We start from the raw sequence: 19,027 nt of genomic DNA, 5'->3' as shown, positions 1-19,027 counted from the left end.
GTCGGACAACATCACGACTGTGGCTTACATCAACCATCAAGGGGGAACAAGAAGTTCCCAAGCGATGTTAGAAGTCTCAAAGATAATTCGCTGGGCGGAGATTCACTCCTGCCACCTATCAGCTATCCATATCCCAGGTGTAGAGAACTGGGAGGCGGATTTTCTAAGTCGACAGACTTTTCATCCGGGGGAGTGGGAACTCCATCCGGAGGTGTTTGCACAAGTGATTCATCGCTGGGGCAAACCAGAACTGGATCTCATAGCGTCTCGACAGAACGCCAAGCTTCCTTGTTACGGATCCAGGTCCAGGGACCCCAGGGCGACGCTGATAGATGCTCTGGCAGCGCCCTGGTCTTTCAACCTGGCTTATGTGTTTCCACCGTTTCCTCTGCTCCCTCGACTGATTGCCAAGATAAAGCAGGAGAGAGCATCAGTGATTTTAATAGCGCCTGCGTGGCCACGCAGGACCTGGTATGCAGATCTAGTGGACTTGTCATCCTTTCCACCATGGACTCTGCCTCTGAAACAGGACCTTCTACTTCAGGGTCCTTTCCACCATCCAAATCTAATTCTCTGAGACTGACTGCACGGAGATTGAACGCTTGATTTTATCAAAGCGTGGCTTCTCCGAGTCAGTCATTGATACCTTAATACAGGCACGAAAGCCTGTCACCAGGAAAATTTACCATAAAATATGGCGTAAATATCTTTATTGGTGTGAATCCAAGGGTTACTCATGGAGTAAGGTCAGGATTCCTAGGATATTATCTTTTCTCCAAGAAGGCTTGGAAAAAGGTTTGTCAGCTAGTTCCTTAAAGGGACAGATTTCTGCTCTGTCTATATTCTTTTACACAAGCGTCTGGCAGATGTTCCAGACGTTCAGCCATTTTGTCAGGCTTTAGTCAGAATCAAGCCTGTGTTTAAACCTGTTGCTCCACCATGGAGCTTAAATTTGGTTCTTAAGGTTCTTCAAGGAGTTCCGTTTGAACCTCTTCATTCCATAGATATCAAACTTTTATCTTGGAAAGTCCTTTTTTTGGTAGCTATTTCCTCGGCTTGTAGAGTCTCCGAGTTATCTGCCTTACAATGTGATTCTCCTTATCTGATTTTTCATTCTGATAAGGTAGTCCTGCGTACCAAACCTGGGTTTTTACCTAAGGTGGTATCTAATAAGAATTTCAATCAAGAGATTGTTGTTCCATCCTTGTGTCCTAATCCTTCTTCGAAGAAGGAACGTCTATTACATAATCTGGACGTGGTTCGTGCTTTAAAGTTTTACTTACAAGCTACTAAAGATTTTCGTCAAACATCTTCTTTGTTGTCTACTCTGGACAGAGGAGAGGCCAAAAGGCTTCGGCAACTTCTCTTTCTTTTTGGCTAAGGAGTATAATACGCTTAGCTTTTGAGACTGCTGGCCAGCAGCCTCCTGAAAGGATTACAGCTCATTCTACTAGAGCTGTGGCTTCCACATGGACCTTTAAAAATGAGGCTTCTGTTGAACAGATTTGCAAGGCGGCGACTTGGTCTTCGCTTCATACCTTTTCAAAATTCTACAAATTTGATACTTTTGCTTCTTCGGAGGCTATTTTTGGGAGAAAGGTTTTACAGGCAGTGGTACCTTCCATTTAAGTACCTGCCTTGTCCCTCCCTTCATCCGTGTACTTTAGCTTTGGTATTGGTATCCCACAAGTAATGGATGATCCGTGGACTGGATACACCTTACAAGAGAAAACACAATTTATGCTTACCTGATAAATTTATTTCTCTTGTGGTGTATCCAGTCCACGGCCCGCCCTGTCATTTTAAGGCAGGTATTTTTAAATTCAAACTACAGTCACCACTGCACCTTATGGTTTCTCCTTTCTCTGCTTGTTTTCGGTCGAATGATTGGATATGGTAGGAAGGGGAGGAGCTATATAACAGCTTTGCTGTGGGTCCTCTTGCAACTTCCTGTTGGGAATGAGAATATCCCACAAGTAATGGATGATCCGTGGACTGGATACACCACAAGAGAAATAAATTTATCAGGTAAGCATAAATTGTGTTTTTTCAGCCATTTGGTAAATCTCCCATCAGCTATGTTAATTAGTTTGTCTCTCTCCAAAAGTTTACCTGCTTCTGTGAAGTTGAATAGTGGAATTGTGTAGTCCCATTCAGTGAGTCTTTTATAACCTTTGTCAAGGCCACCTACCATTTCTATGTTTAATGCAATTGGGAATAAAGGGGATCTTCTAGTAGAGATATGTGGCCTAGTAGCAATTATATGGTCCCAGTTTTTAGAAAAGCTGTTTATGTATGTCGAGGTGTTGACACTGAGGTGGTCTGAGATCATTCGGCACCCAGCATAGGGCATGTACCAGAGGTGCTTTTAATATGTGTGACTCTATTGTTACCCACGCTTTATGTTCCTTCTTCCTGTGCCAATCCAGCACTCTCTGTAATGTCACCACTAGGTAATAATCCTCTATCCTGGGAAGACCCAGTCCTCCATATAGGGTTGGTCTGTGCATTGTGTCTCTATTGATTCTGGGTCTACACCTTCCCCATACAAACATGTTTATACTATTTTGAAGTCGGGTCATATATCATCTAGGGATATAGAGTGGTAAAGCCTGTAGTATATACAAAACTCTAGGTAATGTGGTCATCTTTATGGCCTGTATTCATCCCCACCAGGACAGGGGTTTGTTTGCCCATGTTTTAAGGTCACGTTGCGTGTTAAGGAGTAGTGCGTTATAGTTTTTATCAAAGAGTGTCGTCTGACTGGGGGAAATGTGAATCCCCAGGTATTTAATTGAGTCTGTTTTCAGCCGGAGTGGGCAGATTGTAGATAAAGATTTGAATTTGGAATTTGAGAGTGTAATGTTTAGTATTTCGGATTTATGTTTATTGACAAGGAAATTAGAAAACTTCCCGAAGTTGTCTAGCTCGGTAAGTATCTCCGGAATTGTTTTGAGGGGGGAGGTTACTGTAATAATAATAGTGTATATAATAGTGTATGTAATGGTGAATATAATGGTGTGTATATAATGGTGTGTATATAATGGTGTGTATATAATGGTGTATATAATAATAGTGTATGTAATGGTGTATATAATAATAGTGTATATAATGGTGTATGTAATGGTGTATATAATAATGGTGTATATAATAATGGTGTATATAATAATGGTGTATATATTAATAGTGTATATAATAATAGTGTATGTAATGGTGTATATAATAATAGTGTATGTAATGGTGTATATAATAATAGTGTATGTAATGGTGTATATAATAATAGTGTATGTAATGGTGTATATATAATAATAGTGTATATAATAGTGTATGTAATAGTGTATATAATAGTGTATGTAATGGTGTATATATAATAATAGTGTATATAATAGTGTATGTAATGGTGTATATATAATAATAGTGTATATAATAGTGTATGTAATGGTGTATATATAATAATAGTGTATATAATAGTGTATGTAATGGTGTATATATAATAATAGTGTATATAATAGTGTATGTAATGGTGTATAATATAATAGTGTATATAATGGTGTATATATTAATAGTGTATATAATGGTGTATATAAGAATAGTGTATGTAATGGTGTATAAAATAGTGTGTGATGTGGGTTACGGTCAGTTGCTTGTTGGTCACACATCTCGTTGTTGTACTAAATTAACAGTGGAGGGCTGACAAATCCCAGGGCACTATCGCTTCTAAGATGTCACTTCTGCTAGCTCGCTACTTATTGTATCAATACTAAATATACATAAAGTACTTCTCTGGATACATAAAATAGTTTGAGTCGCTCCCACGTTTCACATAAATTGAATAAAATAAGTAAAGGTCCCAGCAAGGTGTGCGCAGTGCACTGTAAGTTATAAAGCTACAGGTGCAAACGAGGCTTCAGAACTACATATCAAATTCTTTTTTCAAATCTAATCCCCTACAATACTTTAGAGCTCAGAGAGCACTCACTGGGTTTTACTTATATCAAATTAAATAGTCATATGATTCATATAGAGCATGCAATTAAAAAAGAAAAAACTGATTTACAATTTGCTTCTGTTATCAAATTTACTTTGTTCTTTTGGTGTATTTTGTTGAAGAACATATCTAGATATACTCAGGACCATGGCAGCATTAATTGCAGTTTTGTGTATTTAAAACGGCATGACCTAACTGAATCATGAAAGATTAAACCTGACCTTGTTCCTTTAAGAAATATGGAAATTTAGTTGTTTATTTTAGAGAATGTGTTACCATTCCATCTGGGTAGCTGTGTATTATTGTGGCTATCTGCATACTACTCCCCTGTCCTATTTTCTTCGTCACGCACATTATAACGTAGTGATGTAGCCCTGGTTGTTTTGTTCATGGAGACTTTATACAATACCCTATCCTATACCATATAGTAATCGAGCCTTAGACTGAAACAATTACTTTATAATATTCAAGACAAGTCCTTTCATGGGTGTTAAGTGGCTGTTGCTGTAGGAAATATCTGCTTTTTGTTTTTGTAGTACGCCTCTGTTTTGTGAGCGATCTCCAGCGCGGACTAAATATTCAGGCTGCCAAGTTTAACATAGATGGAAATGCAGAGGTAAGGCACTGTTATTTAAATCCCAAGTAAAACTGGCCCATCAGCTACGCACACGTAATCCTCTGACACTGATCATATGCTTTAGTCATGATCTGTATCTTTATTTACAGCGTCCTATTCCACCTCCAGATGTGGACTACCCTTTGGATGGACAAAATATATTGCACGTTAATGGATCTATTAGGTTAGACGTTAAAAGCATTTTGAAGAAAAAAAAAGGCAAATAAAATGTATTTAAAAACTAATAAAATTATACTCACTTGTAAGTATATTATAATAACCGGTATATAAAGATAATTTATGTTCAGAGCTCTGCATGGAAAATTAATCTTGAACTTAAAAAGTAAAATTGGAAATGAACAGTAAAGCATGTTGGTGCAGACCCCATCCCTAGGGACAGATTGCTCACTGGCTGCAAATGACAATTCAGTCTATTGACGAACTGCAACAATTTTATACAAGAATTAAAGGGACATGAAAACCAAAGTTTTTCTTTCATGATTTAGAAAGCGCAAGCAATTTTAAACAACTTTCCAATTTACTTCTATTATCTAGTTTGATTCATTCTCCTGATATCCTTTGTTAAAAAAACATATCTTAATACTTTCAGTAGCTTCTGATTGGTGGCTGCACATAGAGCCTTGTGTGATTGGCTCACCCACGTGCATTGTTATTTCTTCATCAAAGGATATCTGAAGAATGAAGCAAATTAGATAATAGAAGTTAATTGGAATGTAGTTTAAAATGATATTCTCTATCTGAATCATGAAAGAAAAATGCTGTGTTTCATGTCCCTGTAATACATTATAAATTACCCTCTTGAATGCATTAAAATTTTGGAGGAAAACTTCATATATTAATATAAACAGTTTTCTGTGTTGCTTTATATTTAAACTTTGTTTTTTACTCCATTTTCCTTAGAGATTCAGTTGTTGAGTTACTCTTCGAACAGGACAATGAAGAACAGTCTGTCGCTACTCTGATTCTGGATTCCCTTGTGCAGGTACCAGAATTTCATAATATTTGCATTTCTTTATTATAAATTATTTAACATTGTAATGAGCTGAATTTAACGTAATTTTAAAACCGCTGTAGCTTTAACTTACATTAATGGGCTATAATAGTCAATACTGAAATATGCATGAGTACATTATAGTTTTAAATAAAAGCATGTTTTGCTGTATATTTCTTCCAGCACCAAAAATGCCCATCAAGTCTACCCATATTACTTATACTTATTTAACAGAATAGCCTTATGCAGGTCCCAGGTAGTTTTCAATTATTTTACAGTCTTTTGTTTACCATCTCAATTGGAAGTTTATTCAATTAATCCACCACCCTTTCTGTAAAAAAAACCAACTGTTTCCTCACATTTTTCTGAATCTGATACTTTCTAACTTAAGATTGTGACCCCTTGTTCTGGTAAAAAAAAAAATGTGGAAAATTCTTTCAGCATCCACTTTTAAGTCCCTTCATATATTTTAAGGTTTCTGTCATGCCACCTCTTTTCCTTCTATCCTCTAAACCAACGGTCGCCAACCAGTGGTCCTTGGTATTGGTGGTCGTTGACACCATCAAGCAGGAATTAATCTCCTCTGATGATGTTGTGCTGCAGCTCCCTACAGTGCCTGGCTGGACATCAGTGAAAACCGATGGAGGAGTTAAATTACAATCTCCCTACGCATGTTGCATAGAACTACGCAACTTACGTAGATTGTATTTTTAACTCCTCCTGCCGGCAAACTGCTCAGAGGAAGATGCTTCCATTCGAAAGCCAGTAGAGGTTGGTATAGTCTTGGCTTAAAATAGTGGAATTAAAGTATATAAAAACAGAAAATCTTAAAAACAAAAATTCTCTTACATTTCATTTATTTTCTTCCGCTTACCTGTCTCTTTGTAGTAGTTTTCCTAATTCTTTCAGATGGACTTACATCACTGTTTGTCTTCCTCCTCTTCATCTTCCTTTTTTTTTAAATTAAATATTAATTATTTTTCATTCTAATAATTTTCCTGCTCACAAAGCCATTTCACCTGAATTCCAGTAATTGCCATCCAGCAGATCAGCCATATCCCACCAGTATTATAGTAATTGCCAGTAACGTCAGTCATGGTTAGCTCACATCCATATTGAGAGCTTTCTGATATAAACTTAATTTATGACTCCAATGTCTGTCCATGATCATAAGTAGTTTTGAATAATTCCTAAATGGGGAGGTAACTTGGAAGTCTTGTGGTCCTTTTTAAACATAATTCTTTTTTTTCCCCACTTTCTGCCCCTCTGTTTCCAGCTCAAAAGTTGGCACTCACCCTTCATCTGTCATTTGGAAGTATTCTCTCAGTTCTGTCATTCAATTAATTAATTCCAAAAAATAATTCTTAAAAATGTGTAAATATATACATAATGTAAACTTAGCTATGGTTATACTAGTTATGTACAGTATGTGTGTGTGTATGTATGTGTATATATATATATATATATATATATATATATACACAGTATATACATATACATGTATCTCTATATACTGTGTGTGTGTGTGTGTGTGTGTGTGTATATATATATATATATATATATATATATATATATATATATATGTGTGTGTGTATATATATATAATTATATATACATACATATTACAGAGGTTTGTACCGCTTTAAAAAAAAGTAAGTGGTCCACGGAATTCAAAATTGTGAGTTTAGTGGTCCCTAAGGTCCAGAAGGTTGGCGACCCCTGCTCTAAACTATACATATTTAGACCATAGAGTCTTCTTTCTCCAACATTGGTGTGTCCGGTCCACGGCGTCATCCTTACTTGTGGGAATATCTCTTCCCCAACAGGAAATGGCAAAGAGTCCCAGCAAAGCTGGCCATATAGTCCCTCCTAGGCTCCGCCCACCCCAGTCATTCTCTTTGCCGTTGCACAGGCAACATCTCCACGGAGATGGTTAAGAGTATGTGGTGTTTAGTTGTAGTTTTTTATTCTACTATCAAGAGTTTGTTATTTTAAAATAGTGCTGGTATGTACTATTTACTCTGAAACAGAAAAAGATGAAGAATTCTGTTTGTGGGAGGAAGATGATTTTAGCAGACAGTAACTAAAATCGATTGCTGTTTCCACATAGGACTGTTGAGATGAAGTAACTTCAGTTGGGGGAAACAGTTAGCAGATTTTTCTGCTTAAGGTATGACTAGCCATATTTCTAACAAGACTGTGTAATGCTGGAAGGCTGTCATTTCCCCTCATGGGGACCGGTAAGCCATTTTCTTAGTCTCAAGCAGAATATAGGGCTTAATATGGGCTATAAAACTGGTAGACACTTTTATGGGCAAAATCGATTGCTTTATTTGGGCATTTTATACATGTTTATGCTGGTATTTCACATTTATAAACTTGGGGAACGCTTTTTTAACGTCAGGCACTATGTTAGACACCTTTTCCAGTCAGGAAGGGCCTTCCCAGTTGTAGGCTGAGCCTCATTTTCGCGCCATTACTGCGCAGTTGTTTTTGAGAGCAAGACATGCAGATGCATGTGTGAGGACCTGAAAATAGTTGGAAAAGTTCCTAGAAGGCGTCATTTGGTATCGTATTCCCCTCTGGGCTTGGTAGAGTCGCAGCAAAGGCTGTAGCTGGGACTGTAGAGGGGTTAAAACTGTAACCGGCTCCGGTTCCGTTATTTTAAGGGTTAAAGCTCTGAAAATTGGTGTGCAATACTTTTAATTCTTTAAGACACTGTGGTGAAATTTTGGTAAATTTTGAACAATTCCTTCATATTTTTTCACATATTCAGTAATAAAGTGTGCTCTGTTTAAAATTTAAAGAGACAGTAACGGTTTTGTTTTAAAACGGTTTTTGTGTTTTACTGACAAGTTTAAGCCTGTTTTAACATGTCTGTGCCTTCAGATAAGCTATGTTCTATATGTATGAAAGTCAATGTGTCTCCCCCTTCTAAATTATGTGATAATTGTGCCAAAGCGTCCAAACAAAGTAAGGACAGTACTGTCACAGATAATGAAGTTGCCCAAGATGATTCATCTGATGAAGGGAGTAGACATGGTTCTACATCATCTCCTTCTGTGTCTACACCAGTTTTGCCCACGCAGGAGGCCCCTAGTACTTCTAGTGTGCCAATGCTTATTACCATGCAACAATTGACGGCTGTAATGGATAACTCCATAGCAAATATTTTATCCAAAATGCCTGCATATCAGAGAAAGCGCAATTGCTCTGTTTTAAACACTGAAGAGCAGGAGGGCGCTGATGATAATTGTTCTGTCATACCCTCACACCAATCTGAAGGGGCCATGAGGGAGGTTTTGTCAGATGGGGAAATTTCAGATTCAGGAAAAATTTCCCAACAGGCTGAACCTGATGTTGTGACATTTAAATTTAAATTAGAACATCTCAGCGCACTGCTTAAGGAGGTGTTATCTACTCTGGATGATTGTGACAACCTGGTCATTCCAGAAAAATTATGCAAGATGAACAAGTTCCTAGAGGTTCCGGTGCACCCCGACGCTTTTCCTATACCCAAGCGGGTGGCGGACATAGTGAATAAGGAATGGGAGAAGCCCGGCATACCTTTTGTTCCCCCTCCTATATTTAAGAAATTATTTCCTATGGTCGACCCCAGAAAGGACTTATGGCAGACAGTCCCTAAGGTCGAGGGGGCAGTTTCTACTCTAAACAAGCGCACTACTATTCCTATCGAGGATAATTGTGCTTTCAAAGATCCTATGGATAAAAAATTGGAGGGTTTGCTTAAAAAGATTTTTATACAGCAAGGTTACCTTCTTCAACCCATTTCGTGCATTGTTCCTGTCACTACAGCAGCGTGGTTCTGGTTCGAGGAACTAGAAAAGTCGCTCAGTAGAGAGACTCCATATGAGGAGGTTATGGACAGAGTTCACGCACTTAAGTTGGCTAACTCTTTTATTTTAGATGCCGCTAAGCTGGCCATATAGTCCCTCCTAGGCTCCGCCCACCCCAGTCATTCTCTTTGCCGTTGCACAGGCAACATCTCCACGGAGATGGTTAAGAGTATGTGGTGTTTAGTTGTAGTTTTTTATTCTACTATCAAGAGTTTGTTATTTTAAAATAGTGCTGGTATGTACTATTTACTCTGAAACAGAAAAAGATGAAGAATTCTGTTTGTGAGAGGAAGATGATTTTAGCAGACAGTAACTAAAATCCTTTGCTGTTTCCACATAGGACTGTTGAGATGAAGTATCTTCAGTTGGGGGAAACAGTTAGCAGATTTTTCTGCTTAAGGTATGCCTAGCCATATTTCTAACAAGACTGTGTAATGCTGGAAGGCTGTCATTTCCCCTCATGGGGACCGGTAAGCCATTTTCTTAGTCTCAAGCAGAATAAAGGGCTTAATATGGGCTATAAAACTGGTAGACACTTTTATGGGCAAAATCGATTGCTCTGAAACAGTGGAATGGGGACTATACAGACTTGTCTCCAGTGATTCAAGTAGATCAGAAGACCAGAGACTCACTCCGTTGGTGGCTAACTCAGGATCACCTATCCCAGGGAATGAGCTTCCGCAGTCCAGAGTGGGTCATCGTCACGACCGACGCCAGCCTAGTGGGCTGGGGCGCGGTCTGGGAATCCCTGAAAGCTCAGGGACTGGGGTCTCGGGAAGAGTCTCTTCTCCCGATAAACATTCTGGAACTAAGAGCGATATTCAATGCTCTCAGGGCTTGGCCTCAGCTAGCAAAGGCCAGATTCATAAGGTTCCAATCAGACAACATGACGACTGTTGCGTATCTCAATCATCAGGGGGGAACAAGGAGTTCCCTGGAGATGAAAGAAGTGACCAAAATAATACAATGGGCGGAGAATCACTCCTGCCACCTATCTGCGATCCACATCCCAGGTGTGGAAAACTGGGAAGCGGATTATTTGAGTCGTCAGACATTCCATCCGGGGGAGTGGGAACTCCACCCGGAGATCTTTGCCCAGTTGACGCAACTATGGGGCATTCCAGATATGGATCTGATGGCGTCTCGTCAGAACTTCAAGGTTCCTTGCTACGGGTCCAGATCCAGGGATCCCAAGGCGACTCTAGTGGATGCACTAGTAGCGCCTTGGACCTTCAACCTAGCTTATGTGTTTCCACCGTTTCCTCTTATTCCCAGGCTGGTAGCCAGGATCAAACAGGAGAGGGCATCGGTGATCTTAATAGCTCCTGCGTGGCCACGCAGGACTTGGTATGCAGACCTGGTGAATATGTCATCGGTTCCACCATGGAAGCTACCTTTGAGACAGGACCTTCTTGTTCAGGGTCCATTCGAACATCCAAATCTGGTCTCCCTCCAGCTGACGGCTTGGAGATTGAACGCTTGATTCTATCAAAGCGTGGGTTTTCAGATTCCGTGATAGATACTCTGGTTCAAGCCAGAAAACCGGTAACTAGAAAGATTTACCATAAAATATGGAAAAGATATATCTGCTGGTGTGAATCCAAGGGATTCCCATGGAATAAGATAAAGATTCCTAGGATTCTTTCCTTTCTACAAGAAGGTTTGGATAAAGGATTATCTGCGAGTTCTCTAAAGGGACAGATTTCTGCTTTATCTGTCTTACTACACAAACGACTGGCAGTTGTGCCAGATGTTCAAGCATTTGTTCAGGCTTTGGTTAGGATCAAGCCTGTTTACAGACCTTTGACTCCTCCCTGGAGTTTAAATCTAGTTCTTTCAGTTCTTCAAGGGGTTCCGTTTTGAACCTTTACATTCCATAGATATTAAGTTGTTATCTTGGAAAGTTTTGTTTTTGGTTGCTATTTCTTCTGCTAGAAGAGTTTCTGAGTTATCTGCTCTACAGTGTACTCCACCCTATCTGGTGTTCCATTCAGATAAGGTTGTTCTGCGTACTAAGCCTGGTTTTTTACCAAAGGTTGTTTCCAACAAAAATATTAATCAGGAGATAGTTGTACCTTCTTTGTGTCCGAATCCAGTTTCAAAGAAGGAACATTTGCTACACAATTTAGATGTAGTCCGTGCTCTAAAGTTCTACTTAGAAGCTACAAAAGAGTTCAGACAAACTTCTTCTCTGTTTGTCGTCTATTCTGGTAAAAGGAGAGGTCAAAAAGCAACTTCTACCTCTCTTTCCTTTTGGCTTAAAAGCATCATCCGATTGGCTTATGAGACTGCAGGACGGCAGCCTCCTGAAAGAATCACAGCTCACTCCACTAGGGCTGTAGCTTCCACATGGGCCTTCAAGAACGAGGCTTCTGTTGATCAGATATGTAAGGCAGCGACTTGGTCTTCTCTGCACACTTTTGCCAAATTTGACAAATTTGATACTTTTGCTTCTTCGGAGGCTATTTTTGGGAGAAAGGTTTTGCAAGCCGTGGTGCCTTCCGTTTAGGTGACCTGATTTGCTCCCTCCCTTCATCCGTGTCCTAAAGCTTTGGTATTGGTTCCCACAAGTAAGGATGACGCCATGGACGGGACACACCAATGTTGGAGAAAACAGAATTTATGCTTACCTGATAAATTACTTTCTCCAACGGTGTGTCTGGTCCACGGCCCGCCCTGGTTTTTTAATCAGGTCCGATGAATTATTTTCTTTAACTACAGTCACCACGACACCCTATGGTTTCTCCTATTTTTTCCTCCTGTCCGTCGGTCGAATGACTGGGGTGGGCGGAGCCTAGGAGGGACTATATGGCCAGCTTTGCTGGGACTCTTTGCCATTTCCTGTTGGGGAAGAGATATTCCCACAAGTAAGGATGACGCCGTGGACCGGACACACCGTTGGAGAAAGTAATTTATCAGGTAAGCATAAATTCTGTTTTTGTACATTTTATATATTAGACCATGTACCATTTAGTAGCCCTTCTTTGAATCGCTTCTAGTTTATTTATATCATTTTGGAGATGTGGTCTCCACAACTGTACACAGTATTCCAGATTTGGCCTAACTAATTATCTGTAAAGTGGCATAAGAACCTTGCTATTTCTGCTACTAATACCTCTTCCAATGCAACCAAGTATTCGACTGACCTTACTGGCGGCACTGCTGCATTGTGTACCAAATTTTAAATCATCTGAAATAATTCCCAAGTCCCGTTCCTCTTTAGTTATAGTCAGTGAAGTACTATTCAGACTATAATTGGCTTTTGGATTTTTGATAATTTTGTTCTTGGTATTAGTTACATTTTAGATCCCATTTATTTGCCCATTCCTCCAGGGTTTTTTTTTAATATTGCTGTTCATTTGATTAACCCCTCCTACAACATCGCCTCTAACAAGTTTTTGTATCATCAGCAAACAAGCAAACCTTCCCTTTAAGCCCACTTCCAATATCACTTATGAACATGTTAAACAAAACAGGCCCAAGAACTGACATTTGGGGAACACCACTAGTAACTGACCCCTCATTTGAATGTACTCCATTAATTAAAACCCTCTGCCTTCTTTTAAGCCAGCATTCTACCCACTTAACAATCTTAGCATCTACTCCAAAGCAAAACATTTTGTGAATACGTTGGTTGTGGGGGACAGTGTCAGATGTTTTGCTAAAGTCTAGATATGCAACATCTACGGCTCCTCCCTGGTCTATTAATTTAGTTACATAGTCCAATAAATCAATGACATTAGTCTGACATGACCCTCCAGCAGTGACACCATGCTGTCATTTGTCTTCTAAGTTGTGAGTAAAAAATAAACCAAAGAACTCTGAGTAAGATGCAAATTCTTGCTTTGGCTGAACAAAGTGATAGGGGGGAATTGTCAGATGATGCATATTTAGTTTGCATATCCTACCCAAAGTTCTCTGGTTAACTTTTATTTTCACCATAAGTTAAATGAATATTGCATTTGCCCTGGAAATAGGTTTGATTTTTACTGTAACCTTTCTATTCTGCTGATAGTAACTGTTTAGTTCAATACAAATTGGAAAGCACGGTTGTTTTGCACGCCTTTTATGATGGGTAACTTGCCTGAACTGGAGGCAGCTACCACATTGATTGACAGAGCCATACAACAATGGTGGCAGCTTCTATACGGCAGTTCTTTGTTAAAAAATTACGTTTGGGTGCTTTTGAAGAGCTGTTAAAGGGACAGTCAAGTCCAAAATTTTCATGTTTCAAATAGGGTATGTCATTTTAAACAACTTTCCAATTTTGCTTTGTTTTCTTGGTATTCTCATGATGATTTCTAAGGCCACCTCTTATCACATGCTTTTTTAATTGCTTTTCACAACAGGGGAGAGCTAGTTCATGTGAGCCATATAGATAACATTGTGCTCACGCCCGTGGCTTGTGGATGACACTGCACTAATTGGCTAAAATGCAAGTCATAGATAATAAATAAAATGTCACGTGATCAGGGGGCTGACAGAAAAGGCTTAGATACAAGTTAATCACAGAGGTAAACAGTGTATTAATATAACCGTGCTGGTTATGCAAAACTGGGGAATGGGTAATAAAGGGATTATCTATCTTTTTAAACAATAATTCTGGTGTTGACTGTCCCTTTAATGAGATTTGGGCCCAGCATATTAATCTGGTAAAAATGCAGGTGTGGAATATGAAATGGACTCTGAAATTCCACCTTAGAACTCCCTTAGCCTAGACCAAGGTCAAGGTGTTCATTAGTGACACACACACACTTATTTATATTGATATATTTCTGTTGACAGTGTTGTGTTTGTTGTTTATTGTGTATTTGTGTATATTGTGTATTAAAAAAAGAAGAAAATGGATTGGAGTAGCAAGCAGACTTCAGAAGGAAATGTGTTGTGTCTATGTAATTTATAGGACTTGCAACTGCGCCTATAGCATTATTGTAATGCATTGCCTAGCTCAATTCTAAATAGGGAAAGAAGTACATTTCAATAAAAAGAGGTTTGAATTATGATGTAACCTTCATCTGTTCTTCTTACCAGTGCCCAATAGACACCAGAAAGCAGCTGGCTGAAAACATTGTTGTTGTTGGGGGTACTGTAATGTTACCAGGATTCCTTCACCGTCTCGTGGCCGAGATACGCTATCTGGCAGAGAAGCCAAAATATAAAGAATCTCTTGCAACTAAAACCTTCAAGATCCACAACCCGCCTGCAATGCCGAACTGTGTGGCCTGGCTGGGAGGTAAGAGAACCATTACATATGAAAATGCCCCTCTAGTAAATACTCAAAACACATCAACCAGCTGGCTGTATGCGTGGTATCTGTTTGTATTATAGTGCAAAAAAGTATATTCTGTCATTTGTTAGATCATGTCATTTTAGCACAACCAAACTGCAAGTCTATGTGTTTAATCCCTTTTAAAGTACTGCTTGGAAACTGCAAAGAACTGTTGGTCCCAAGTGAAAACAGTCAGTGAGCCAATCAGATGAGCCAGCTGTGCAACTGCCACTTCTGATTGGTCCACCAGCGAATCAGAGCAGTTTCCTATGTATGGCTGGATATAACTCTCCTTAGTATAAGGGAGATATGTGGAACAAATGCATTTCTCATGCTGCAGTGTTCTTAGGCACATTCCTCTACTGTGCAACTATCACTGACCAGATGCGCATATGTATGATTTACTTATCAAATTTAACTCACTCTTGGGGGTCGATTTATGAAGCAACGAATGCTGCTTCCGACCCACTCCGCTTCAGGTTCGCCTGAAGGGGAAGTTGAGAAGCAGCGGTCCTAAGACCGCGGTCCCTTAACTTGTCCGCCACCTCTGATGTGGTGGACAGAAATCAGCCTGATCGGATACGATCGGGTTGATTGACACCCCCTGCTAGCGGCCAAATCTGCAGGAGGCAGCATTGCACCAGCAATTCACCAGAATGAGCGTATGCTGTCAACATTCATCAATGTGTAGCGGACATGATACGATACAGCGTATCGTGTCCGTCCGCACCTTCATAAATTGACCCCTTGGTCTTCTTTGTTAAAATTTAGCTCCTTTTCCTAAGAGCATGAAGAGAAAGAAATCCGTTTAATAATAGCAATGTTTTCTTTGCTTTGTCTGAACTATTTTGCCTAATCATGTCTGACATATACAGGGTTAACATATTTTTCTGTCTATGTAAAACATAATAAATAGGTTTTTTTGCTGTCACCTACTACTCATTTTCCATTACTGTGCCAAACTGGATTAACTTTACCTATTGAATTAACCAACCCTGCTCCAGTTTGACGCAGAAATGGAAACTGATCCTTTCCACCTTAACCAGTTTCTCATAACCTAGCCACTCCAGGCAAGCCTGTGACTGACTTAGTTCAGTGGGTGCAAGGGTTAACAAACACTATCTAGTCTGTACTTGACCTTAGAAAAATGCCCAGCTCCCCTTTTATACCACCCACACTGAACTATCTCTGATGCTACCAGCTAAGATTATTATATGGGAAATATTAAGGAAAAACCCAGACTCACAAAATCCCAAAACACAATTTATTATTACCAGTCTCTTTCAGTAACATGGTTCAAATAATACACAAAGGCAAAACCTCAATAAAGGAACATTTATTATGAGTAAAAAAATAGTCACAGTGCATATTTATATATTAAAAAAAAGTTAGCAAACAATTACACACAGCAAACCGTTTTAAAACAAAAAGGAGAAAATAACAGAACCTATAACTTTACCTGAAGAAATGGAATGGAGATTGGTCAGACCCCTTGTTTCAGCAGGTTCCTATGTAGAATTACAAAATTATAATCTGTTTTCTATATACTTCTCTCTGAGATCAGATTTCTTGACCCAGAGTGGGCAAATAGAGTAACCATGTGTATGGCAGGTCATAAAAACTCTGAATCCTTTGCTGCAAGTATAGAACAACTTTGTTGTTATGCCATACAGAACATGTATCCATGCTAGTTATCCCTTTATGACATCATGAGGATTATTTTGATATCAAACATGACATGTCTAGCGTAAGAGATGTCCTTAAAGTACTAATATCTAGAAAAATCCAACCATAAACCTTCCTTAATTGACCTAAGGATAGAGACACTGTCTTTCATCACTTTCTGCGTTACGTTGGGGCCGTAAAAAACTGACCTTAGACAATAAAGTTTTCTCCAGTGAAGCTTACAAGCTATTTAGAGGTCTGGTTTTTAAGGAAAATACACAGGGACACATCCTCTGAAAAAAAGTAAATATATAGCACACAGAGAAGTTAACCCCTAAAATCATGAGGCCTTCGTGACAATGTCCCTTTAATATCTGTGGATAAAGCAGAAGGGTGTGATATCACGATTTCCATATTTTAGTTCTTACAGGTAATGCTTTATGTTCGCATTAATAAATGTGCATTAAAATAGAGAATTTAATTGTAAAAATCACTTTTTTTCTTCTTTTTAACAGGAGCAATTTTTGGAGCCCTTCAAGACATCCTTGGAAGCCGCTCTGTCTCAAAAGAATATTATTATCAAACTGGCCGTATCCCAGACTGGTGCTGCCTCAGTAATCCTCCTCTAGAAATTATGTTCGATGTTGGCAAATCGGGCCCCCCCCTGATGAAAAGAGCATTTTCTACGGAGAAGTGAAACATCTAAATCTTCATGCTTTGTAAAGTGGAACCATTGTATTTATTACATATTTCTGGCAAAGAAAAAGAAATATACAAATGTTATTTGGTTTGATTATGAAACTTCGGCAGAGTTCAGCATGTACAGCATTACGGGGTAGTTGTCTGTCACACCAAGGCTAGGTAGGGTGGTACATGCTGAGATCTACCATACCCTGGCGTTCCTACACTTCCACATATGCACTTAGTAATTTGTCTCTCCTGTTTCTGCTTTTTTCCTCTGTTTAATAAAGTTATTCGGACACATTGTACCAGAAGCACCAGGTCCATGAACAGCACTGCAAGACTTACCCCTTTGTCATTTGATTTAAAGCCGCTCTGTAGCGGAGGCTCTCGTTGTCGCCTCTGTATTCATATGGAAGACCGCTGCACAGTTTATGTGGCTCTCTGATGCCAGAAGGTGAACATTTCTACTACCAGTCATAGCACCAAAAGTAAAATTACAGATTATAAAACTTGGATTAATACACCAATATAAGGATTTAGGTCCTCTATTGTGCTTGTAAAAAAAATCATCCTTTGGCTCCGGGTGGGGGAGTCTGTATTTGGTTTATTGATGTATTATTGCAGGTTTTATATTTTTAGTATAGTTTTTATTGTGACTGGCACTAAAAACACCTTTTGTTTATAACAATTTACATTACACTGCATATATTATGTATAAGTGCTTGGAATGGTTTACTACTCATTGCCCCACTGACTTCAGTGATTCCATGTGATGTGTTTGTATGGAATGGTTTCTACTCACTGTCCCACTGACTTCAGTGATTCCATGTGATGTGTTTGTATGGAATGGTTTCTACTCACTGTCCCACTGACTTTAGTGATTCCATGTGATGTTAGACATTTTGGGGCCTATCTATCAAGCTCCGTATGGAGTTTGACGGCCCGTGTTTCTGGCGAGTCTTCCGACTCGCCAGAAACACAAGTTATGGAGCAGCGGTCACAAAGACACATTGGCCGCGAGTCTGCAGGGGGCTCTCCGCATTCAGCGATGTCTTGCGGACCTGATCCGCACTGTCGGATCAGGTCCGCAAGACATTTGATAAATAGGCCCCTTTGTGTAGAAGTATCTCGGGCAAGGCTGAACAATATCTTTGAGAAAGTGTCCAAACTGATGATTAATCCTTAGTGAGAGGTTTCTGAATTTAGTAGTCTGATATGGCTAAAGGGAGTCTAGAAATATACTTTCCTTAATTTTAAAGGGACATTAAACTCTCAATTTAATTTCTCATGAAATGCGCTTTTATTATTTATTTTGTCTGTTAGTTTCCACTCACCCCAGAGAGGCTGGAATGCATTACATAGAATGCGGATCCCTGGCATTTCTACAGCAAGCGAGATTAACAACGTGCATGAGGCTTTTAAAGGATGTGTACCAAGCCTGAGTAACCTTGTATCTTTTTCTAACAAAACAGCTCTGTTAATCCTTTTAAATCCTTTTTTAGCAGATATTTTGCAATACACTGATTCATTTCTGATGTATTGATTACATTGCTTCTGCACAATATAACCATTTGGGAAATGCAACAGTAGCTTAAAGCAGACACCATTTATGCTGAATGAAAGGTGATTACTAACAGAAACATGAGACTGGTATTATTGCAGGATGGTTTTCTATAGTGCAGTGATTTTCAACCTTTTTTTTGCCATGGCACACTGTTTTACATAAAAAAAATCCTGCGGCACACCACCATCCCAAAATTTTACAAAGTCACACATTGTAGCCTAATATAGCATATATATATACACACACACACACACACACACTGTACTGTGCTGTCATGCCATGCCTCCTACAAACTAAGAGTTGCGTGCTGCTGCGTGTAGAGCCAGCACTAGGCACGTGTTGTGGTGGGTGGAGGTTCCTTCCAAGTGTGAA

The 19,027-nt window shown here is 39.2% G+C and overlaps 1 protein-coding gene across 1 annotated transcript in view; it reads left to right on the top strand.

Annotated features, from left to right (window-relative positions):
- The window catches only part of ACTR10 (actin related protein 10), a 78,916-nt gene extending 60,532 nt beyond the window's left edge, over positions 1-18,384 (top strand). Inside the window, 5 exon segments of the mRNA XM_053697320.1 lie at positions 4,525-4,604; positions 4,715-4,788; positions 5,526-5,607; positions 14,505-14,706; positions 16,923-18,384. Coding sequence (XP_053553295.1) covers positions 4,525-4,604; positions 4,715-4,788; positions 5,526-5,607; positions 14,505-14,706; positions 16,923-17,104 — 620 coding nt within the window. The 3' untranslated portion in view covers positions 17,105-18,384.
- Positions 18,385-19,027: the final 643 nt, after the last annotated feature.

The sequence above is a fragment of the Bombina bombina genome, chromosome 1, assembly GCF_027579735.1.
Source record: "Bombina bombina isolate aBomBom1 chromosome 1, aBomBom1.pri, whole genome shotgun sequence".
Taxonomy (NCBI): domain Eukaryota; kingdom Metazoa; phylum Chordata; class Amphibia; order Anura; family Bombinatoridae; genus Bombina; species Bombina bombina.
This window is presented reverse-complemented; position numbering and strand designations above follow the sequence as displayed.